Below are 25,608 nucleotides of genomic sequence, written 5' to 3'. Positions count from 1 at the left end.
TTCGTTTGCTCTCTAATTCGCTCACAAGCTACTCCCAAAATCTCAAGTGTTCTTTCTGTTATCTGTGACTCTTCGTTTGAGTTCTTCTGATCAACCGTAATTTTCACACCACAACCCTCCCCCCTAAAAAATCGATTGAAGGGGATAAAATACCGGTTTGATTAGTCGGTACATTGTACATTGTAAGGTTGATCCAGTTCTCTTTTCTACCAAAAAAACACATTGTCAGTGTCAAAAGTCAGCATCACCAGTTGTTTGGGAGAAGCTTGACTATTGTTTGTTTAATAATTTGCACTGAAATGTTTTAAAGTTATTATAGGTTAAAAGTTATTACCGGTATTTTAAAGTTTCTCTGCTATCTTCGATAAATCTTCAAGAATCTTCAAGACCTTGTCGATATTTTTAAGCTGACTGGACGTGGGCTGCTAGCTTAAACCACTCAGAATTTTTGCACACCAGCAAGTTGCCACACATTATTCATCCCAAATTGGCCTTATTGGTGGTGTGCATTACCCTATAACTTTATGAGAAATTATCACAGCTTAAATAGAGATTTAAATTTGAGCTCAAGACGATAATATCTTAGAAATATTTTTAAACTTCTTTGTCAAAATTGCTAGTAAAGAGATCAAAACTGGTCTGGAGCAAAAAACACCCGAGTGCAAATCAGCCGTCAATTTTTTCGAAAGTCGGGAAAGCACAATTGCTCGTCTCAGAGCAAAACACTATTAACAATTTTTTGTCGAAAAAGCTTTGACAAGCTTAAACAATTTTTATAGCTTTTGTTTTTCCTCACCAACAGCCATTATTAATAGTAAGTATTATAATTTCAGTCAAACAGGATATTTTTACCAATAAGGTGGTTTCAAATCACACTCGAGTAATTCAAACCTACCCGCAAGGACGTTTCTTGAATAATAATCAATTATATTATGTTTTCAATGTCAGTCTCCACAAAAACTAAAAATAATCAATTATTATTAATTTAAAAATTAATTTTGGGGGATTGGAATAGAAGAGGGATTTGGAGTGTGAACGTTTTGGGGTTACATGAGGAAAAAATCCAAAAAAAAAACACTTTCACTAATCATAAACCCTCAGCATTTTGTCACAAGGCGAATCTACAAATGCAGTTCGTTTGTGGGACTCTTGCCACTCAGTTTGTTTGTTTTCTTGTATGAAAAACGTTTCTGGTTATTTTGCTCAGAACTGAAACAAAGCAAAACTCAAAAAATTGGGTAATTTTCACATAAGGAAAAAAAAAGCCAACAAAAAGATGCTACTCACACATTTTTACACTGCGAAAATTGCTAGTCACACCATTTCACACTGCGACAAAACTGAGACTGAGATTGTATGACTAGCTTTTTTGTCAAACTGGGAAAATTATCAAACGAGCGCAAATAACTAAAACTTGAATATTACCCAATTTTTAAATTTTCTGAGTATCACTAAAGCTTACAGCAGGTGAAAAATTAAATCAAATTCTGAGAAATCGTTAATTGTTTGTCTGACGAAAATCATCAATGTTTAGACGAAAATCCCAATGATTTTGGCTGACGCAAATCAGTAAGCAAAAATGAAAAAAGCATGAACTTAATTTTTTCATCGTTTTTACCCAACACCAAAATCAAATTAATAAAAAAAAATGTGTTTCAAACGTAGCAATGCATCCTGAGTTTCAAAAAATTTTGTTCAATTTACTGTGAAAATTTTGTGTCAAAATTTACTAGAGAAACTGCAAACATTGCTCCTATTAGTCATCCCACAGTTGAGAAATTGTTTTTTAAAACATCTTGTTATAGTAACTAACCATTGCAGGCCAAATGTTGTTTCAAAAAATTTTTAGGGCATTTAACTGTTTGTCGGAAAAACTTTAACTTTTGGAGTAGAAAAGAAATGTCAAAGAAAGTGATTCGAACTAAATTATGGTTATGTTGGCTGTCAACCAAAACTGCATTTCAAAAGCCTCAAATTCAATTGCGCGCCTCTTGTTTTCAGAATTAGTCAAAGAGCCTGAATTTTTTGTTCCGACAATTGAAAATGAAGAGGAACTACTTTAAATTCGTGCTTAATTTTTCTCTAACTTTTTTCGTTTCCGCCAAAAATCAGGTTACAATTATAAGCAGAAAATCTTGAATGAGGTATCATGTTCAATCTTTCTACGCCCTGATTGAAACGACGTTCTAAAACACTCTTAAAAGTACTTCCAATGTTGAGAAAAATAGTTTGAACATATTTGAGCTTGTCTGATTTCCAGAAAAAAAAAGCCAGTAAAGTGAGCAATTAGGTCTTATGATAGCTCATACTTCAAGTTGAGTTGTGAAAAATCAGTTTTGTTTCTGTTAAATTAGTTTTTCAACTTTTTCGTGCGTTCTTCGAAAAAATGAAAACATCAAAAAATCTTTAATTACACTAAAATCTAAAAACACTAAGAAATTTTAATGAAAAATGAAATCAGTTTTGCCAAATATACTATTCTTTTTTTAAACTTGCCTAAGTTCTAGGCTTTCAATCATATCTTTTGATCACATCACGAAAAAAAACCACATAATTAAAAAAAACTGTTTTTTTTGCTATTGTCGTAAACATTTATCAATTGCAATAAAATTTCCGTTTATATTTGTTTGAACCAAGATGATATTTTTTGCACGAATTAGACATAACTGACGAGTAGACGAACTTTTAATTTACTGTAGTTGTTTTTATTATGAAAAACTTGGGCAACCACTAACCTGAAACGCCAAAAAAAATTTCGTTTTCATTTAATTTTACAAATGTTATTGAGCAACAGAACTGGTTGCATTTTCAAAATGCTGTCAAATTTGATTCATGAATTTTCCTTCTCTTAATTCTGATGATCCTTGCTCTGAACTTGTTTTTTTTTGACAGGATATAGTTTTTTGTATTCTTATCAATTTATCCTCGACACCGTATCAAAGAGTAGAAATTTGTACAATTTTTTATCAGCTGATTTGTAAAATTAAGTTATAGTTTGATACATTAGGATTTAATCAGCCTCCTTTCTGGTTTTCCTTGCCTTAATTTTTCTGTATCCATCTATTGGGCATTGCCCTTGACGAGAGCCAGCAGACATTTGCCGTAGTCTCCACTTGTGTCATCCTGAAATCAAACCAATCTTGAGGTGATCACCACTAAGGCTTTACGAAGCTAAGAATTCAGGTAAAATGGGAATGGGAGTGCGGGCTATACGAATTGATCTTTCGTAAATAAAACTCTCAGTACTATTCTGAGGTATCCATAAAATAAGTTTTTGAATTAGATTATTTCAGCATTTTGATTATTACTAAATCCATTGTATAGCCATAGCTGTAACCCATTCCGTAACTTTCAACCCCACCCAATATGATGACTCTTTTAAACTACACCTCTTTTAGACTTTGTCGCAATACTTCTTTAAAACAATTAACAGTGAGTTATCAGTTCGCGGAATAAAAACAACTTCAGGCCACCGTTTATAAATGAACAGGAGCGCCTTGATGAAGTTGATGGCTTACTCACCACCACAAACTCCTCCAGTGTCTTTTCGTGTCGCTTCAGGAACTGGACTGCGATTCCCTTGAGGTCCATCTCGGACCGGGAGGTAATCAAGCGAATCAGCTGGTTGTCATTTGTGCCCAAACCCTACATCGTCATAGATAAATCAATAATTCATAAAAAGATTTCGAAAAAGAAAAGCTCAAAAAGCCTTCACAGTATTGCTAATAAAGCTTTCAGAAAAAAGAAGTTTACTCAGGCATCCCCTCAAAATTAGTGTATATTGAAGAGGAATATACGCTATTGATTTTGATATGTAATAGATTTTAAGGTGAGTCCGTCGATGTCGCATTGCAAAAACCCTATTGCTTAAATCTTGTAAGTCATGTGAATAGAAACATGCATTGAAATATTCTCCGAAAGCGTATGGCGATAAAATTGAAATGGTATATGGTACCTTCATGCTTTGGTAGAGCTGGTCAGCTAAATAGGCCTCCCGACCTTCCAGGGCAGTCACAGCTAAAAGACTAAAGTTTATAATCTGACCTGCTGGGAATTAAAAGTGAGAACATGAGTCACTATAAATCTTCGGGATGTTTCAAATAATCTGTCTATTCGCATATTATTTATTAAGTGTTCGGAGTAGCGGCTTTGATTTCAAAAAAAAGTGAAGGATACGAATGGATGTCGCAGACTGACCCGTTGCTACGTATGCCTCCTTGATAGATCCGGAGAACTCAGACTTGATGGCCTTAACGATGCCATTCTCGGGACTGAGATTCCTGTCATAGGCGTGGAAGATCTGTCTCAGTTGGTGGAAACCCCTCCTGGCCATCACCATGTTAAAAGCCTCCTCATCAGTGCCCACTTTACCCTCGCCAGCATCGAACAGTTTCTGAAACGTATTCAACAAAATAAAAGCCATCACACAGGTTTTCTAAATTTTACGCAGAAAATATGGATATTTAGAAAAATAATTTTTAATGAAAACTCTCATTTTCTTGACTTCGATTATGTCAATCAGAACTAATACAAAGGTATTTGCTCTAGAAACAGTGTATGGAGTTGAATAAGTTGTTTAAGCAATGCGGGTCTCTAGCGTTTTAAAATGTGACTAGGGTTAAATGTTATTATACCTGTGCGTAGCTCATGGCCTCAGCCTCACTCAAATCCTGTCCGCCTTGGTCTCTGTCTCCTGCGGACATGCTCACCAAGAGTCTCTTGAAGTCCCCGGAGGTGTCATCCACTAGATCTTTCATCAAGTCATGTTTGAACACTAAAAATTGAATCATGCGAATAAGTTAGCAACCTCCGCCCGCATTGATCAATTGTATTCATATGTCTATCAGGTATATGCATTGTATGCATATAAATGGTAACGTTACACGACAACTCGCAACAAGAGACATTTCTCCAAAAAGACAACTCGCAAAAAAGACAACTCGTGTTATTAGGCAATTACGATAACTTGCAATAAACTCCTATATCAACAAATTAAATACCCCTAAGCTAAGACCTGTAATAATCCCTCGCTTAATGCCAACTATGTATCTGTTAATTTTTGTTCCGACTTTCGATACGAAAGTAACGGAATATTTGTGCTCGGGGTGGGTTTTTTTTTCTTCAGACAAATTTCGACTTTTAAACTAGCCATTTTTGACGGAATTTTTTTATATCATTCGAAAGGTATTGTTGTCCTGAGCTCAAATTTGAAAAGATATTTCACCTGTGATCATTTTTCGTAAAGTTACGGGGGTTTAAAGATTGGCATTTTGGCCAATTTGGACAATTAACGCGCGATACAATTCGTGCTATTAACGCGTAAGCGGAGAGTTAATCCGTCTTAGAAATCGTTCCAAATTGGTTAAAAGAAGCTTATTTGCCATAATTGGTTTGTTTCAAGGAACGAAATCTATCCTATTGTACTTTATATGGCGCGTGGGAGGATGTTTTTCACAAAAAAAAATCAAATTTCAAAAAAAAAATTTCATTTTGTTTTTCACCTTTAACTTTTTAATGTTATTACTGCCCCATAAACCTTAAAAGGCAGTCGGAACTTTCAGGGCTTCGCACTGATACGAGTAGTCTTGTTACTTGTTTAAAAACAATTGTGACGAAAAATGAGTATGTTTGTTTAACGCCACAAATTGAATCGAGAACTCTGGTTGCATCGTTCCCAATCGAAATTATTGTCAATTTGATTTCTAAATCTCTTTCTATTCAATTCAATAACGTTGCAATTCAGTGCAAAACAGCGCAAAAAAGAATCTTGATCTTTAAAAACAAAATATTTCATGAGGTTTGAGTTGAAGAAAAAAAGCTAGACAACAACTGGAAACGCATAAAAATTGTTATAACAAATTTCACATGTGATGTTTTATTTCTGGAGAATTATTTAAAAAAACAAAAAAATGAAAGTAGGTAGCCTAAACGTGTCGTTTTGGAATATTTCAAATTAGATTTTTAGACAAAATAGGCTTAAATTAGGTTAAAAGCATGACCGTTAAACGTGCATAGCTGTTAACAACCCTGGGGGATGTTACATAAACGCAAACTTTGACAGATGGTTTCGAAAACACTCTCCTACTTGTTGGCTAGATATATCATGGCAAAATCTAATTTTTAAAAATGCATAGTTTTACGCAACAATTAAAGACACTAATGCAAAATTCTCAAGAACATCCCCGATCTATCAACTCAAACGTAATTAAAACCGTTTCCTAGGATTGCGTAGCAAATGTGGGTAAACTTACGTCGGTGTTCATGGCAAACAGCGCAAAAGAGAACTTAGAGGTCTGCCAAAGACCGTGCGGGACATCGCAACTAACATGGAACTTCAGAAAACTCAAAGAGAAAATTTTTTGGCGCATGACTCGGGCCGGGTATTGCGATCGACTCAGTATTCACCACTGACTCAAAACTTGACATGCTTGAGCGATACGAAACTTGGCATGCCGCTAGCACATTCAAATCTACCCTTCGTTATTATATCATGCATGTACGGTACATGCTGTTATAAAAAACTGGTTAATCCCGATGGTTTACTTTCTATTACAAGCAAAATTTCACAGCAAGTGCACCAAGTATTCATAGTGTTCCGTGAGTCCGACCCCTTAGAGCCCGCAGAGACAGAAACACTACTTGAAACCAAAAAAGCAGCAATTTTGGCTTGCAAATCCTAATTTCTCATAGCGTCTTAACAAATTGCCTGTATCAATTTGAATAGGCAAATTAACTTTTTAAGTATTAAGACCTTCAATCGATAACAGAAAGGACAAAAGTTACGAAAAAAATGAAGTCCTTTTTTGCGCTGGTACTCATTCCTCAGTACGACTTGAAGCTTGCACTGCAAATTTTGTACGCCACAACAAGTGAGATCAGCGGTCAAAGCTTGTCTCGGATATTTCGAAAAAGGTGGATGGTGAAATCTTACGTGAAATTCAGCGAAAAGATCACTTTTCAACCAACTATTTGGACTCAGTTTAGTTAATTTACATAGAACACAAGAAACAATCAATTCAGTCAAAAGCTGGCTTAGAACTTTCTAGAACAGTATCAAAAATCGTGTAGTAAATTAAACAACGAGCAAAATCTAACCAAAATCTCTTGATTTGGTTCAAGTCCAGAGGAAAGCTCTATAATTGCACTAAATGTGAACAATTGCAACGAAAGTCATCAAAAACTCAAGGATAGTGATCAGTGTTGCAGCTGAAAGCTCTTTAATTGAACTTTGATCTGTTAAATCCCATTATATCAACAAAAATTTGAAAGCTCAAAGGCTGTGCTATTTTACCGCCTTTTCAGTCAACATTAGATTATTGGAACAAAAAATTACCGTTCAAATTTTCTACGGTTTGTCTTGTCAAGCGAGTTGTCTTTTGTTACGAGTTGTCGCGGCACTGCATGGTTAGTATAAAAACAGTTTGTATATGCTGCTATGTAATTTTTCGGTATGAATAAATTTGGTATGTTTACTGTTGGTGTGTATACGTATGGTACGTTTGAGGATTGCAAGTCTATGTACGGTATGCATTTTGGTGAGCAAAACTATAGTATGCGTTTTTTGTTCGACTATTCTCAAAGAGTAGAAAGGAACTATGGCTTAGCCTCCATTTTTTTTCTACGCCAGTTTTGATTACCTCAAAAAAAGCTCGTTGGTGGTCAATTTTGGTATTTTAAAAAGCTGATTGATCAAACTTTTTTTGAAAAATTGAACACTATTTTATATTTTCTACTATACTATTTGTTTTGGTTAAATTGAGCTAGACGCTGCGTGTAATTTACTCGATAATGATTGGCTACATTCTAACAATAATACACCCCACACCCAAGTAACCACCCCCCCCCCCCCTCTCAAGTAACTATGGTTTAGATCCCGCTTTTTCAAAAATGATACCATAGTAAGCCTAATGATCATGATTTGTATCCTTAAAAGACTTCAAAAATTCTAAGTTTTAGGAAAAAGGATTAAGCATTGTTGTTTTCAGTCTAAGCTTGACATAATTCGATTAGATACGAAAAACTTAATTTTACTATAAGTTAATTTTACTACAAATTTTACTACTGATCATAATTTTTCCTACTTTCGATACAAAAGTAACGGAATATTTGTGCTCGGGGTGGGTTTTTTTTCTACAAATTTCGACTTTTTAACTAGCCATTTTTGACGGAATTTTTTATAACATTCGAAAGGTATTCTTATCCTGAGCTCAAATTTGAAAAAATATTTCACCTGTGATCAATTTTCGTAAAGTTACGGGGGTTTAGAGATTGCCATTTTGGCTAATTTGGGACAATTAACGCGCGATATAATTCGCGCTATTAACGCGTAAGCGGAGAGTCAATGCGTCTTAGAAATCGTTCCAAATTGGTTGAAAGAACCCGGGTTGACCTCCATACACCGAAAATGGTTATCATACAATTCCATACATCAAGTGTGTGGAAAAATGCTTGTCATACAATTTTCATATAATTTCTAAAAATGGTTGAAAAAAGATACAAACTTTTTTCTGTGGCTGTTTGATTCTGATGAAACAGTCTGGTAAAAAAAATCGAGGTTTGGCCACGAAATTTTTTTGGCCACGAAATTTGGCCACGAAATTTTTTTGTTTTTTTTTCGACCGCAAATCGAATTTCGTACGCAAACAAACATTTTTCGAAAAAATTTTTTTGCATGCAAAATTTAATTTTTTGTGTGCATAACGTAGTCCTGGATGCAATAATATTGGCTTTTACTTTCTTTTGACTAAATTTTTTTTTCTTCAAAATTTTTTTTTCTTGTATGGGGTGTTTATATATGCCTTGATCAATGTCTGATCATTTGAAAAAATCAAAAGTTTAAATTAATCACCATTAAAAAATTTTGCCAAAAGTTAAAAGTTTGTTACTTTTTTTATATCAATTGTGAAAGACAGCCTAACTCAGGTCGTTTTCTATGCATTGCAAATGCAAAGACCGTCCAACCTTTGGTGCTTTGAGTAACCAAGGTCTTTGTCTCTTGTGTTTGGCTGCAAACACGACCAAAAAATTTTCAGAAAAAAAAATTTAAAAAGAAAAAATCAAACATTTTGGTTTATGGAAAAACACCTATCATACAATTTTCATTTATGGAAAAATGTTTATCATAGAGATTTCATACAATGTTCTGTACGTATGGCATTGTATGGAATTGTATGACAAGAAGTTTCTCATATATGGGAATTGTATGATACGAAATTTCGGTCATCCCGGGAAGCTCATTTGCCATAATTTATTTGTTATAAGGAGTGAAAACTATCCCTTTGTACTTTATATGGCGTATGGGGGGATGATTTTCATTTGAAAAACTTCAAATTTTAGGAAAAAAAAATTTCATTTAGTTTTATTTCATTTAATTTTTAAAATTATTACTGCTCCATAAACCTTAAATGGCAGTAGGAACATTCAGGGCTTCGCCCTGATACGAGCAGTCTTGTTTCATTTATTATTATTTCTCAATTTTGCAGTTTTTACATCGTTTAGTTGTCTTTTTTTTTACCAAAAACACTAAATTAAAAAAATGTATAACTTTTCGCAATTTCTCTAAAACATTTTCTCTAAAAAATTAGCGAGTTAATGACTAGATATACGGGGGAGCAATTCAGCTCCTATGATGATTTATTGTGTAGAATATAACTTACGTGTTTTGTAGGCTGCTTTGATTTCGGCTAATTCTTCGTTGGTGCTGGTGCACATAATCTCGATGATTGCAGTTTCGTCAGTGCCAGCACCCTACAGCCAAAATTAAAAGTGTGCTTAGATCTATTTCAATGCACATTGAAAACGTGCAGCTTGGCCTAAACTGGTACCTTAACAGCGTTTCTGAGCGTAGTTGCCATTTGCTCCATCGGCGACATGAGCAGTTTCAGAATCACCTTCTCAAACTTGCCGCCTAATTCGCTCTTGAGGTCATCCGCCAGCACCCGTCCGAACATCTGCTGGAAACTCTTCTTGATCGCACTGATCTGCTCGTAGTTCCTCGCACACATGATCTCAATGATCGTGTCCTCGTCAGTACCCATGCCCTTCATCGCATCTCGCAGTGTCTGCGCGTCCGACTCCACATTGAAGTGTTTGAACGCAACTATGGAAGGTTTGGGCTACAAGCACAATTTAAGATTCGCAGTCCTAATATTTGAAAATTTTTGCTTGAAAATTCAAAATACTTCAAAACAACCTGATGATGCTGTGGCATGATAAAACGAACTCTTGCGCTATTTTTTCCTGGTAAAATTTTTTCTGGTAAAATTATATCAACTACCGGCGTGTCAAAGAGGTTGGTTTTTTGAAGAAAAAACTGAAACACTTTTGAGCATTGGATTTTTGATCACTTACATGTTGAGCGGCCATATTTGAGTTGTGAGATTTGAATTAGTTAGGCGCTGAGACTATTGTTCAAAGTCAGTTGAGCAGAGACGCAATTTCGTTTGAAGTTTGTTCTCGAGATCTTTATTTGAGTCTGAAATGTTAAACAGCACCAGCCAATGAAGTGCTTGCGACGTATTTGCCTTCGGCAAGTTACATAACTTTCATTAAACATTCGGCTATTGACAGACAAAAACGCAGCAAACCTTTGATAAAGACAAATACCCAGATTAATAAACAATCAGTCCTGCTTCATGCTACAAATCGTATCATATTGTTGAGCTTCATTCTTGTAGTGCATTTTGGCATTCAAAACCCCTCAAACTCTCAAACTGCAAATAATCCCACGCCTTGATGATCAACAGCTCAAAGCTTGTTGATCTTTTCGCAAGAATGGCGTTAGCTCGGAAAACAATGGCTTCCTCCGTCTAGTTTATATATGATTACTCAAAGGTTAAACACCGGGGCAGTACAACAGTGCCGAAGTACAACAGCGCCGAAAATCAAAGCGTTATTTAACAGTGCCAAAAATTACTAAGAATACCCATAACTTTTTTCTGAACAAACAATTAACTCAGCAAATTGTTAAATTTTTTCTCGGTTTCGCGCCAAAAAGAAACAGTATTCAAGCAATATGCCATCGATTTGCAAAGAGAAGTGAACATTTGCAAGTAACCTCAATTTTCAACACTGTTGTACTTAGGCACTGTTGAACGCCCCCAAAACACCCACTAGCCGATAAGAATTTCCTGCAATATTAAAGTCAAGAATTATAGTCAAATATTAAAGTCAAGAAGTCTAGTCTATTATAGAGTCAACTTGGATACTAAATTGATTAGGTAGTGGCGCTCTTAAGTCGTTTTTTTTTAAATTTGCCATTGTGCCTGTTTATTCTTAAACAAATCTTATCTTTCGTTATTTCGGAAGAGCTCCCCCCTCGCCATTTAAGATGAAAAATTCATAAAAAATTGTCATTAAGTTTTGATGACCTAAGCAAACCCAGTTATAATTTTTAAAATGTAACTTAAGTTGAAGCGAGCATTTTTCTTGATATAAGGAAAATTGAATTTACAATTTTTATTCGAAAAGTTTTTGACTCAATACATTTTGCGGGATTTCTGCAAAGAAAAGAAAATACACATTTTACTTTTTAAATTATTACATGCAAATTGCATACGGGACCTGTCTACTATAATTGCGGGAACCAATCGTTTAGCAGACCAATCTTGTAGCATAAAAATGAAAAAAAGAGTCTTTTAGAGTGATGAATGATTGCTTGACAGACTCAAAAAGACGCTCAGTCTGGGTCCATGCTTCCCCAATTAAGTCAATTATCTCACGATTTGTCAACAAAACTATCAACTTCAAAAACACAACAGTCAAAATTAGCGGCGAAGCAAAGATTTACGCGCACAATAACACTCGTGTTGAAATGAAATGCAGCGGAGCAAGCGGTCGCTAATCCCGGGGCGGATCGTTTAGCAGACCAATCTTGTAGCATAAAAACTGAAAAATGAGTCTTTTAGGAGACCAACATAAATAAGTGATGAATGATTGATTGACAGACTCAAAAAGACGCTCAGTCTGGGGCCAAGCTTTCCCAATTAAGTCAATTATCTCACGATTTGTCAACAAAACTATCAACTTCAAAAACACAACAGTCAAAATTAGCGGCGAAGCAAAGATTTACGCGCACAATAACACTCGTGTTGAAATGAAATGCAGCGGAGCAAGCGGTCGCTAATCCCGGGGCGGATCGTTTAGCAGACCAATCTTGTAGCATAAAAACTGAAAAATGAGTCTTTTAGGAGACCAACATAAATAAGTGATGAATGATTGATTGACAGACTCAAAAAGACGCTCAGTCTGGGGCCAAGCTTTCCCAATTAAGTCAATTATCTCACGATTTGTCAACAAAACTATCAACTTCAAAAACACAACAGTCAAAATTAGCGGCGAAGCAAAGATTTACGCGCACAATAACACTCGTGTTGAAATGAAATGCAGCGGAGCAAGCGGTCGCTAATCCCGGGACGGATCGTTTAGCAGACCAATCTTGTAGCATAAAAGGTGAAAAATGAGTCTTTTAGGAGACCAACATAATAAAGTGATGAATGATTGATTGACAGAATCAAAAAAAAAAACAAAACACTCAGTCTGGGGCCAAGCTTCCCCAATTAAGTCAATTATCTCACGATCTGTCAAAAAAACTATCAACTTCAGAAACACAAGTCTTAATTTGCGGCAAAACAAAGAGTTACGCGCGCAATAACACTTGCGTTGAATTGAAGTGCAGCGGAACAAGCGGTCGCTAATCGCCAATGATGCATTTGAAGTTAGCTATCACACTTTATAATTGTTCTGAGTCTGCTAAAAAACCGGTCTGCTAAAAAACCGGTTTGCTAAAATCCCTGGCACCGCTAATCGCCAATGCCGCCTTTGAAGTTAGCTATCACACTTCACAATTGCTCTGAGTCTGCTAAAAACGTGTTGCGAGCTTGCCAACAGAGGTTAGGACGTCTTACAAAATTTAGAGACGGTTATCGCCGCAAAGCGGTTACGCGCGCGCAGCGCGCCCACCAGCGACTTTAAATCGGACTGTTTTGTATTGGACTGCTTTTTTTCTTCATTTCATGATTTTTTGGACTACTTTGTATTAGACTGTTTTGCATGGGACTGTTTTGTACATGCACTTTTGAGTATTACCTCTCCTAAATGATGAAAAATGAAAAAATATATATTATAATTGGACCAACATTTACTAGAAAAGTACAATATATTAATATGCGTGGTCAAAAAGAAGCAGCATTTTTCTTAATTTAGCCTCCTCAAATTAGCTTTTCTGTTTGCCGGTTTCTGCACATAAATGACACAAAAAGAATGCCAAATGCGGTTTTTAATTGTCGTTTATTTTGAAAGTTTTGCATTTTTTTTGGTTGATTACCGCTCGGTGGTCAAAGCTCCGTATTTTCGAATTAAACCAGTCCACTTTTCTAATAAGACTTTCGGCTTTTTTCCACTCCACACCCACTCAAATATTCCACTTTTTACATTTATCTGAAGTATTATCATGGCTAAATGCGTAGTCTTAGGATGTATGAAATCGAAAACAAATGTGTTGGAAGTTGTTATGCAAAACTTTATTACACTATGACAACTGAAGTTCTAATGTAGCCTTGAGAGGAAAAGAGCCAAATTTTTGCCTTCTTTTTTCATCCATTAAAGGCTTACCAGCTGAAATTTAGAAACGATACGGAACTAGCCTATAATTGCTTTAAAAAAAATTCAGTTGTGCTGGGGAATAACAAGTTGTTATGCCCGAGCACAACTGGATATTTTTTCAAGCAGTAATAGGTTAGTTCCGTATTGCATCAAATTTTCAGCTGGTAGCCTTCAATGGATGAAAAATGAAGGCAAAAATTTGGCTCTTTTCCTCTCCACGCTACATTAGAACTACCAACTAACTCGCATCTAATTTTCAGCTGGTAAGTCTTTAATGGATGAAATATGAAGGCAAAAATTTGGCTCTTTTCTTCTCCACGCTACATTAGAACTTCAGTTGTCATAGTGTAACAAAAATTTTTGCATAACAACTTCCAACACATTTGTTTTCGATGTCATACATCCTAAGACTACGCATTTAGCAATGATAATGTGCCCAAAGTGCCCAAAAACGGCTTTTTTGACCTGTTTTTTTTTCAAAAAATTGACTGCGGCGCTGAAAATTTAGCAAAAACAGCGTCTTGTTAGTGCTTTAGGAGAGCTCGGAAACTCAATTTGGTCTACCTAAAAAAAAAGTCGTCATAATTTTCAAAATTTTTTTGAAAATCCGCCCCCCTCGAGAAAATCCTAGATCCGCCCCTGATAACAAGCACTCATAAGTTGAAATAGATTACTTCGAAGTTTATTGCAACAAAAGGTGTGACAGTGTTTTTTCTGCTAAAATTTACTGGGAAGCTACCATATTTCAACCAAAAAGCCTAGAGTTTATTCTAAGCTGAGCATCATTGGACTGTTTTGAAGTATAATGCATTTCTTAAGCAATATTGTTAAGGCTCTAGATCTAACTTTCTGCTTGTACTCCAAACAGAAAAACAGGGTATAACCCAGGGGCGAATCTAGGATTTTCTCGAGGGGGGCGGATTTTCAAAAAATTTTCGAAAATTTTGTCGACCTTTTTTTTAGGTTGACCAAACTGATTTATCTAGCTCTCCCTATGCCAGTTTAGTCCCTGTTTTGGCCAAATATTCTGCGCCGCTGATTTCTGCTGATTTTAAAAAAACAGTCGAAAAAAGGCATTTTAGGCATTTTTTGGAAAATTTTGACCAAAAAATCGCGGTTTGTTTGGCGCGCGCTCCCCCCTTAAAATTAGTATATATTGGCGCCTAAGGCGCCTTTATTTAAAATTTAGGGTTGGTCGGCCAAAACTGGATTTCTTAAAAACTACCAAAGGGTACCCTTTGGTTCGGCATGGGGTCGAATCCTTGAGGGGAGAAGGGCGTCCGCCTCCCCCCCCCCCCCCCCCCCCCCCAAATCCGCCCCTGGTATAACCCAAGGCAAAATACAATGCATAATCAAAAAGAAGCTGTATTCGACCTAGAAGCACGCATATCATTATGAGACCAAACTGTGCAATGGATGGACGCAGTGTTCAGTGTGTGCAAGTCACTGTAATCCAGATACAAGTCTTTAAACTTGTTTCACAATGAAAATTCATTGCAACGAAGGTTTCGTTCAAATACCGTGTAAGGTAAAAATTACGCAAACTTAAGCATTTTAAGTGGATTCTGCAAATGCAATTGGATTCCGCAAAATTGTAATGCATAATGTCAAGATTTAAAAAGATTCCGGAAATTATTAGCGGATTCCGGAAATTGTTAGCGGATTCCGGAAATTTTGTTGCGGATTCCATAAGTTCGACTGCTTTGATGCAGTTTTAAGCAATACGGCATTTAAGCTATTTTTATTGGAATCCAAAACAGCAAAAAAATCATAGAAAAATAGCCGTGTTGCGAATTCGGCGTCGCATTTTCAGACTGTTGCGGAATCAACTTACAAGTCGCAAAATATACAGTTTGTCCACGCAATGATCAAAAGTGTCCTACTCACAAAACTGGGTGTCATTTCACCCAAAGATCAAACAATTTCACTTACCTCATTTACAAATCAGAACCACTTGTGTAGGTTTTAAGACTATGGTAGTTTTGTTTACAGCAACCGACTTTTAGAGATTCAACGTCAAAATTTCTTTAAAAAATGGGACATTAAATGATAATGCGACCTTCTAACCTCTATTCATACGACGAAAAGTATTAAATATACAAAGAACAAATGAGCGGCAGATGTTTATTTGGCTAGACTGGTTTTATGAGACCATTAAATCTATCTAAGATCAATCGCTCATAAAGGAAGACATTGGCACAAAATGTTAGGGTAATGCTCAGAATGTTAAAGCATTACATGTATAACGCAGAAATAAACGAACGACGCAGGAAGTTTAACAACCACACCAACAGACTTGAGGAAAATGAAAGTTGAGCAAAGTATACATTTAATCATCAATGATTGTTTTGTGCCCGCTCTGCTCAACTATGGCAATTTTAGTTCAAAATTTTTTTGTTTCAACTCAGTGATGCGAAAAAAGTGTTTCGACGCAGGATTTTAATCAATGAGATACACTTTATTTAAAAATGCACAGTAAATTTCTGAAAAATTACAGAATTATATTTTAAATTTAAAAACAATTTTCAGATTGGATATGCATAGTTAGTTGAAGCTTTCATTTAATGCGACAGCACCAGCTTGAGACTTGTCATAAAGTTACTAAGACTTGTCGCGTGGCAATTCTTTTGTGCAATCCGTACAACAAAAAAATTTGTTTTCAATTTTTAATGATAAAACAAATATAAAAGAAACAAGACTGCTCGTATCAGGGCGAAGCGAAGGTTTATGGAGCAGCAGTAATAAAATAAAAAAATTAAATGAAAAAAAAAATAACGAAAATTTTTTTTTCTAAAATTTGAAATTTTTTATGAAAATCATCCCCTCACACGCAATCTAAAGTATAAGAAGATGGATTTCGTTCCTTGTAACAAATCAATTATGGCAAATAAGTTTCGTTCAACCAATTTGGAACGATTTATAAGACGGATTAAATCTCCGCGTACGCGTTAATAGCGCGAATTATATTGCGCGTTAATTGTCCCAAATTGGTCAAAATGGCAATTTTTAAATCCCCATAACTTTACGAAAAAAATCACAGGTGAAACATTTTTTCATATTTAAGCTCAAGACAACAATACCTCTCGAATGATATTAAAAAGTTCCATCAAAAACGGCTAGTTAAAAAGTCAAAATTTGTCTGAAAAAAAACCACACCGAGCACAAATATTCCGTTACTTTCGTATCGAAAGTCGGAACAAAAATTAAGTTTAAAAAACGGAGGTGAAAGAAAGTCCTAAAATGAAAAACGGAGATTTTTCCAGTTGACCAAAGTCGCTATTTTAGAACATTTTTTTATTAGAGTTTGACAACTTCTTTCAAAAATATGCTCTAAGAATGCTACAGCATAGGGACTTTTTCTTATAAGAAAACATGTAAGATAGTGACTTTTCTTACAAGAAAGTTGTAAAATAGGAACTTTTCTTGCGAAAATTTTTTAAAAAAATTTTTTGCATGTTTATATTGTAAAAAATTCTCATAACCAGTTTAAAATTTCTCCATCGACACAAATTAAAATAATGGATTTCGTAGGGCAAACAACTTGTTTCACGACATGAGTTTTTAGACACACCCACTAACTTTATGGAGTTAGTTGTTGCTGATAGCTAAAAACTTAGTCTTTATATATCTGACCCCCACGTGCAAAGCGTCCGCAGCTATATGACATGATTTGTCAAAACTGATTTTTTGTTGTCTCCAAAGTTATTTCTAACCGCTCTAGAACTAATTTTTAAGCTTAGATTTTCATACAAAATTTGGTTATGAGTTTCTGACTTGAAATAAATTCTCTTATAGAGGTTTAAAAGAGAGGGTGGTTAAAAACATCCAAAATTTGGTTTCCGTTTCAATTTGTGTTCTGACTTAAACGACTAAAATCAGCGTCAAAATTGAGCTTAGATAATAATAATTATTACTATGATTATTATGATTATAATTTGTGTTCTGACTTAAGCGACTAAAATCACCGTCAAAATTGAGCTCAGACAAAAGGTTGTTGAAGCACCAAAAAATATAAAAAAACTTTTAATTATTATTCTAAAACATTTTTTATTTCGACTCTGTTCTACTCACAGCTCTACCCTTTATAACAAATCTATCGACTCTGATCAATTCGACAAAAACTCGACTACTTTCAAAGTTTTTGTTCGACTGACTTAATTGTCGGTCAAAAAGTGAACACCAATCGACCATTATGGTCGATTTATGAGTTGCGCACCTCAACCTGGGTAATTGATGGAGCTAAAAAATTTTTTTGAAGCATTAACGATTAACATCGACTCCTATAAACTCGATCTTTCATAAAATAAGAGACATCTACTTTTGTGACAACGAACAAGTGTAAGCTTGTTATGATAAGTTCCATCTTTGTTTTATAAAGTTTTTTGTCATCTTTTTTCTGTAAGGTTTTCTCTAAGCATCTTTCACGCTCCTATCAACCTTGGCAGTGATTTTTGCAATTTTTTGAGGTTTCGTTCATACCTAATATATGTTAACAAGGTAAGTTAATATATTTACTTCATTGAAATGCCGCGCGACAAGCTGACTTGTTTATGGTTTTCCTCTTTAAAAAAGTACAAAAAAGGGATTAAAAGGATCCAAAGTATTTTAAAAATCAGTTTGAACTCAGACTTAAGAGTGAGTTCAGCGCCAATAGTTTAGATAAAAGATCGTTTGAGCGCTGAAGAGCAAAATGAATGATGTTAACTATTACTTTCAAGAATCTGGTTTTCTTAAACATGGCTGGGTGCACAGGGTAAAAAGTCTGAGATGCTAAAATTTGGTCGCGAAAGTCTGGAGATGGGTCGCGAAAGTTTGGACATGGGTCGCGAAAATTTGGTCGCGAAAGTCTGGACATGGGTCGCGAAAAACTTGACATACAAAAATTTGGTCGCGAAAGTCTGGAAATGGGTCGCGAAAGTCTGGACATGGGTCGCGAAAGTCTGGACATACAAAAATTTGGTCGCGAAAGTCTGGACATACAAAAATTCGGTCGCGAAAGTCTGGACATGGGTCGCGAAAGTCCGGACACAGATTTTCGCGACCCATATCCAGACTTTCCCGACCAAATTTTGGCATGTCCGGACTTTCGCGGTCCACGGCGCGACACATGTGCAGACTTTTCAGACTCAAACTCTCGGCGCGACTATACAACTTGATTCTAAATCCGGATGCGGCGCGACCCTGAAAGTCTGGACATTAGTCTGTCACCTCGACCTGGGTAAGATAGATAGGGTTTAAAAAACACTATAAAACCGAGGCGTTTAAAATTAAAATACAAATGTTAGTTGTTTCATACAAAGAAGTTCCTGAACTTTGTTTACTCACTTCTTTATTTGCTGCTTGAATTTGAGTTAATAAAACTAATTTTTAAGCTTAGATTTTCATAGAGGTTTTGGTTTTGAGTTGCTGACTTGAAATAAATTTTCTTATAGAGGTTTAAAACAGAGGGTGGTTGAAAACATCCAAAATTTGGTTTCCGTTTCAATTAGTGTTTCGACTTAAGCGACTAAAATCAGCGTCAAAATTGAGCTTAGATAATAATGATTATTACTATGATTATTATGATTATAATTTGTGTTCTGACTGAAGCGACTAAAATCACCGTCAAAATTGAGTTTAGACAAAAGGTTGTTGAAGCACCGAAGAAATTATAAAATTTTTTTTAATTATTATTCTAAAATATTCTTTATTTCGACTCTGTTCTAATCACAGTTTCATCTTTTATAACAAATCTATCGACTCTGATCAATTCATGATTTGACCCATTTCGACAAAAAATTCGACTATTTTCAAAGTTTTTGTTCGAGTGACTTAATTGTCGGTCGAAAAGTGAACACCAATCGACCATTATGGTCAATTTATGAGTTGCGCACCTCAACCTGGGAAATTGATGGAGCTAGATATTTTTTTTGAACCATTACTGATTAACATTGACTCCTATAAATTCGATCTTTCATAAAAATAAGAGACATCTACTTTTGTGACAACGAACAAGTATAAGCTTGTTATGAGAAATTTCATCTTTATTTTATAAAGTTTTTTGTCATCTTTTTTCTGTAAGATTTTCTGTAAGCATCTTTCACAATCCTATCAACCTTGGCAGTGTTTTTTGCAATTTTTTAAGGTTTCGGTCATACCTAATATAAGTTAACAAGGTAAGTTAACATATTTACTTCATTGAAATGCCGCGCGACAAGCTGACTTGTTTATGGTTTTCCTCTTTAAAAAAGTACAAAAAGTGGGTTAAAGGGATCCAAAGTATTTTAAAAATCAATTTGAACTCAGACTTAAGAGTGAGCTCAGCGCCAATAGTTTAGATAAAAGATCGTTTGAGCACTGAAGAGCAAAATGAAAGATGTTAACTATTACTTTCAAGAATTTGGTTTATTTAAACACGGCTGGGTGCACAGGGTAAAAAGTCTAACTATGGCGTGATACAGCTTAAATTATATATCTTGTGGGTTTGATTTCGCTTGATATTTTTCATGTATGTTATTTTTTTTGGTTATTAAAGAAATCGTACCTGAAATTTTTTCTGATTAAAAAAGGGTAAAATTAAAAAGAGTAAAATTTCTCGAAACTCTAAGCTAACAAAAAAGTGTTTTCTTCAAGTAATTGGCGAGCTTTTATAATATGAAATTAGATAGCAATAAAGGGTTACGTAGCAGTATTTAGACACATCAGTATTTAGACAAATACTGTTTTAACCAATCAGAATCGAGACAAGGAAGAAATCAATAAAAAATTATGATTTATTTTGGATTAATTATGTCTTATCTCGATTTTGATTGGTCATACAGTATTTGTCTGTATGGTTTTCCTCTTTAAAAAGTACAAAAAAGGAGTTGAAGGGATCCAAAGTATTTTAAAAATCAGTTCGAACTCAGACTTAAGTGTGAGTTCAGCGCCAATAGTTTAGATAAAAGATCGTTTGAGCACTGAAGAGCAAAATGAAAGATGTTAACTATTACTTTCAAGAATCTGGTTTATTTAAACATGGCTGGGTGCACAGGATAAAAAGTCTGAGATGCTAAAATTTGGTCGCGAAAGTCTGGACATGGGTCGCGAAAGTTTGGACATGGGTCGCGAAAATTTGGCCGCGAAAGTCTGGACATGGGTCGCGAAAGTCTGGGCATACAAAAATTTGGTCGCCAAAATCTTGACATGGGTCGCGAAAGTCTGTGTCCAGACTTTCGCAATCAAATTTTGGCATGTCCAGATTTTCGCGGACCACGGCGCGACACATGTCCAGACTTTTCAGACTCAAACTCTCGGCGCGACTATTTAACTTGGGTCTAAATCCGGATGCGGCACGACACTGAAAGTGTGGACATGAGTCTGGGACCTGGACCCGGGTCAGATGGATAGGGTTTAAAAAACACTATAAAACCGAGGCGTTTAAAACTATATAACAAATGTTAGTTGTTTCATACGAAGAAGTTCCTGAACTTTGTTTACTCACTTCCTGATTTGCTGCTAAAATATGAGTTAATAAAACTCTGAATAAATCTCAGATTTAATTGGTAAAACGATTTTGTGTATTAGTTTGTAGCAGACTGCTCGCGTTGAGTTGTTATTACCATAAAGTTAAACACGATAACTATGAAAACAACCGCTTCGAAAAAAGAATGACGCGCAAGACTTAAAAGCTTTAAGCGTGTTGTTGCTGTATATGATTCGATCAGCAAGAGTGGCCGAGCAATTACACATACCTTTTGGAATGCGAAAAATGTACTTCTGAGAAAACAGCTCTCTGACAAGTAACGTAATATTTTCAGTTGAACTATGGCGTGTTACAGCTTAAATTATATATCTTGTGGGATTGTTTTCGCTTGACATTTTTCATGTATGTTATTTTTTTTCGGTTATTAAAGAAATCGTATCTGAAAATTTTTTTGATTAAAAAAGGGTAAAATTAAAAAAAGTGAAATTTCTCGAAAATCTGAGCTAACAAAAAAGTGTTTTCTTCAAGTAATTGACGAGCTTTTATGGATGAAATTGGATAGCAATAAAGGGTTACGTAGCAGTATTTAGACACGTCAGTATTTAGACAAATACTGTTTTAATCCATCAGAATCGAGACGAGGAAGAAATCAATAAATAATTATGATTTATTTTGGATTATTTAGGTCTTATCTCGATTCTGATTGGTTCATACAGTATTTGTCTAAATACTCACGAGTCTGAATACGCGGTTGTCTAAATACAGACCGCACTCCGCATTACAGGTATTTCATTTACCCGTTTTTTTTTTCGGCTACAATGAACGAAAAAAATTTACGGCTAACCGACCGCAATGGAGTTCCATGAATAAAAGTCCATTATAATTGAGTTTCCTTGTCAGTGTTCACAAAAGTGAAAACAAATCGATTATAATCGATTGAAAATTGATTATAATACTACTATTTTTCGAGGCAACAAAATCCTTTTTTCATTCATTATAATCGATCTTTTTTTCACTTTTGTGGCACTGTCAATGAAACTAAATTATAATCAGTTTTTTCCCACTTCACTGAGATGCGAAGTATTTTCTACGTTTTAAACTAAAGTTGGATTAAGCTAAAGGGGTGTTCAGTGGGGGAGGGGGTTCTGTGGGGGGGCAGAGGGGAAAACATTAGGGGGATTGAAGATAATCAAATGGGAAAACAGTATGGGGGAAAGCTTAACGGAATCTTTTTGCAATTTGAGTTTAGATTTAGAAATGGATTAGGTCGTACACTTGCTTTGCAAAGTTTCCGCATAACTCACTTAATAAATGCAGAAATTCTTGCGCGAAACAAAAAATAAAGTGGAAAAAAATCCATTATAATAAAGTTTCCTACTTGTTATAAAATTCGTTATAATGGATTCCAAAATAATTATAATGAATTTGTATTGGTGAGAAAAAATCGAATTAAATCCTTTTTTAGTCCAATTTTGTTGTCTAAACGTCACATGGGAATCGATTATATATTCAACAGTTTAGACCACAAAAATCCACTATAATCGATTTGTTTTCTTAAATGCGGGCGGGAGCATTTTTTGCCCAGGCTATCCAATAAATGGCCAAATAACAACACAACACTTAAGAAAGGGAAACACAATAAAATGACTGAAAAAAAATCGAGGATCTGAATAACTATCCCCCCTTTATTCTTAATAGTTAATTTTTCTTTAAGGGGGGTGATATTCGTTACAATGTACCATAGGGGGATAGTTAACAAGATCCAAAATCGGATATGCGGGAACAAAATTTTTTTTGGGCTATCCAGGAACGAATTAATTTTCGACTATCCGAGGTATACATTAATCTTTGGAATTTAAAAATGAAAAAAAAAATTCAACACAGGGTGGGCTATGTAGTATACCTTACAAAACGTTGTTACAGCCATACAAAAAATGTCGATAATAATCATAAACCGAATTAAGCAAAAAGTAGACAAAAAATTATTGGTATGCTAACTTATTCAGCCTGAATTAGCTAATCAGATTTGAGCACAAGCTCAGATTATTGTTCCGACTTTTGTAACGAAAGTAACGGATTATTCGTGCTCGGTGAGGGTATTTTTTTCTGCAGACAAATTTCGACTGTTCAACTAGCAATTTTTGACGGGATTTTTTAAATATCATTCAAAGCGTATTGTTGTCCTGAGCTTAAATTTGAAAACCTATTTCTCCTGTGATCATTTTTCGTTAAGTTATGGGTTTTAAAGATTGCCATTTAGGCCAATTTGCCACAATTAACGTGCGATATAGTTCGCGCTATTAACGGGTAAGCGGAGAGTTGATCCGTCTTAGAAATCGTTCCAATATGGTTGAAAGAAGCTTATTTGCCATAATTTATTTGTTATAAGGAGTGACAACTATCCCTTTGTACTTTATATGGCGTATGGGGGTTGATTTTCATTTGAAAAACTTCAAACTTTAGAAAAAAAACTTCATTTAATTTTATTTCATTTAATTTTTAACGTTATTACTGCTCCATAAACCTTAAATGGCAGTCGGGACATTCAGGGCTTCGCCCTGATACGAGCAGTCTTGTTTCATTTATTATTATTTCTCAATTTTGCAGTTTTACATCGTTTAGTTGTCTTTTTTTTTAAACAAAAACACTAATCCCTCTTAGAAATGGTTCCAAATTGATTCAAGGAAGCTTATATACCACAATTGGTTTGTTAATAGGAGCAAAAGATAACGCTTTGTTTTTAATATGGCGTGGGGGGAGGTTTTTACAAAAACTCAAGTTGAAAAAGATTTTTTTTTTACATTTAATTTTTCATGTTTTTACTGCTCCATAGGCCTTAAAAGCCTATGCTTTGTTCATTAAAACGTTACAATTGCCTATGCTTTGTTCATTATGCTTTACAAAGACTGCTCGTGTATCAGAACGAAGTTCTGGATGTTACGAGTGCACTTTACGGATAAAATTTTTGTTTGTTCGAAAAATTTTGTGCTTTCAGTTGCATAAACGCGCAGCCTTATCATTTGAAGAAATCAAGTGTTGTCTTTCTGACTCCATTCCTGAGCTAACTGTTTGCATTTATGGCCTAATATTAATTTTTTTTCAGGCTCAGGAAGTCTTAAAAAATGCATTTTTTTCAACTAATCCACTTTGGATTTCAAATAGTCTCATCCCAAGTTTTAATTCTGTTTGATGAATTCCCTATTTTACACCGAAATTTTTGTTCATAAGTCTGCCAAGGTTGAGGTATTACTATCGCGCAGATCCCAAATGTTTTTCAAAACTAGTCGAGCATCCGGTTTGCCCAAGAAAATATCTTGATTATGTTCACCCCTCGTTTCAATAAGATTTTCTCCATCCGTAATTGCTGTAACGCGGCTTTTATGAGTTTGGTATTTCGAGCTGTTCCAATTTGTCGTTGTCTTCTTTTTACACTTTGGATGATACTTGTGACCCACTAGTTTTTGTTTGTTTTTGGATGATAAAGAAAAAAGAAAAGACGTTATATCTGATAAAGTGGTATAACAATGGCTAAAGAAATAGGCAGTATGATTATTTTTCTATAAGTTTCACAGACGTCTTTTGTTGCCTTCAGTTAGCACCATGTAGGTTATCTCTGTTTTCAGCGCGTGAATGAGGAAGTACTTCCTAAGCTAATCAAAATACAATTGTTTTTGAGCGACAAATGCATGATTGCGAATTATGAATGGTTTCTCTGGCCTCAATTAGTACACATTATTGGAACACAACTATCAGTGTAAAAGGACCTAATAAGAGGAGTTAATTTGAAACAATTTATGGTCATCAAAAGGGGGTTAAATTGCTGTGGGGTTGTTTTGTTTCGCGTTGTTAGCACAAAAATATCGAGCATTAACTTTTCGCAGTTAGCCAAAGTAAAAATTTTCTTTAAGCTTCAGACAGTAAAATCTTCCGGATCCTCAAAAGCTCCGTCAAAAATTTAATTAAAAAGTCAAAATTTGGTTGAAAAAAAACCACCATCAGCATAAAAATTCAGCACTTCCTTCAAAAGTTGGAACAAAAAATATTTAAAAAAAACTGCAAAGCTAATTCTGGACCACACAAAATTGAACTTGACACCTTACCCTTGATCTCACATTGCTCGAAGCTCGGCCATATACAAAATCGACTAAAGCAAAAAAGAACGCATTATTGATAATCAACAAAGCTCGACCAGTGTTATTGGCTGCAAAAATAATTAACGGAGGGCAGTCTAAAAAAAGAACGGCCCAAGGGCAGAATAAGCCTAACTGTGACAAAAACTCATCACATTTAGCCGCCACTAATCAGTCTTAATTGTGTTCAGTGAATAACTGTGGTTGAGTAACTAACTGAACTTGTTTTAAAGGGCACTGAAGTTGAATTTAAATGCATCAAAAAGCTAGTGAATGGACCGAATGGGCAAAAATGCAAATCAGCCAATCAGATTTCAGTATTCCAAAATTTGGAAACAAATCGTGAATATCTCAAAGAAAGTGAACATTTCCAAGGGCTTAACTTAATATTGACCGAATATAAAAATGGGGGCGTTAGACAGTGCCGAAGTT

At 35.1% G+C, this 25,608-nt stretch overlaps 1 protein-coding gene across 2 annotated transcripts in view; it reads right to left on the bottom strand.

The window, feature by feature from the left end:
* Positions 1-2,896: 2,896 nt before the first annotated feature.
* The window catches only part of LOC134839089 (annexin-B12-like), a 25,019-nt gene continuing 2,307 nt past the window's right edge, over positions 2,897-25,608 (bottom strand). The window contains exons 1-9 of one of the 2 annotated variants that reach the window (XM_063854514.1): positions 21,065-21,234; positions 10,351-10,474; positions 9,825-10,115; positions 9,657-9,747; positions 4,635-4,774; positions 4,198-4,393; positions 3,956-4,017; positions 3,523-3,645; positions 2,897-3,123 (exon numbers count right to left, since the gene is read on the bottom strand). In XM_063854514.1, coding sequence (XP_063710584.1) covers positions 3,061-3,123; positions 3,523-3,645; positions 3,956-4,017; positions 4,198-4,393; positions 4,635-4,774; positions 9,657-9,747; positions 9,825-10,115; positions 10,351-10,365 — 981 coding nt within the window. In that variant the 5' untranslated portion in view covers positions 10,366-10,474; positions 21,065-21,234 and the 3' untranslated portion in view covers positions 2,897-3,060. Of the gene's footprint in view, positions 3,124-3,522; positions 3,646-3,955; positions 4,018-4,197; positions 4,394-4,634; positions 4,775-9,656; positions 9,748-9,824; positions 10,116-10,350; positions 10,475-21,064; positions 21,235-25,608 lie in introns of those variants that run through there. The other variant, XM_063854515.1, reaches the window with a different exon arrangement.

Source organism: Symsagittifera roscoffensis, chromosome 2, assembly GCF_963678635.1.
Source record: "Symsagittifera roscoffensis chromosome 2, txSymRosc1.1, whole genome shotgun sequence".
Lineage (NCBI taxonomy): Eukaryota > Metazoa > Xenacoelomorpha > Acoela > Convolutidae > Symsagittifera > Symsagittifera roscoffensis.
This window is presented reverse-complemented; position numbering and strand designations above follow the sequence as displayed.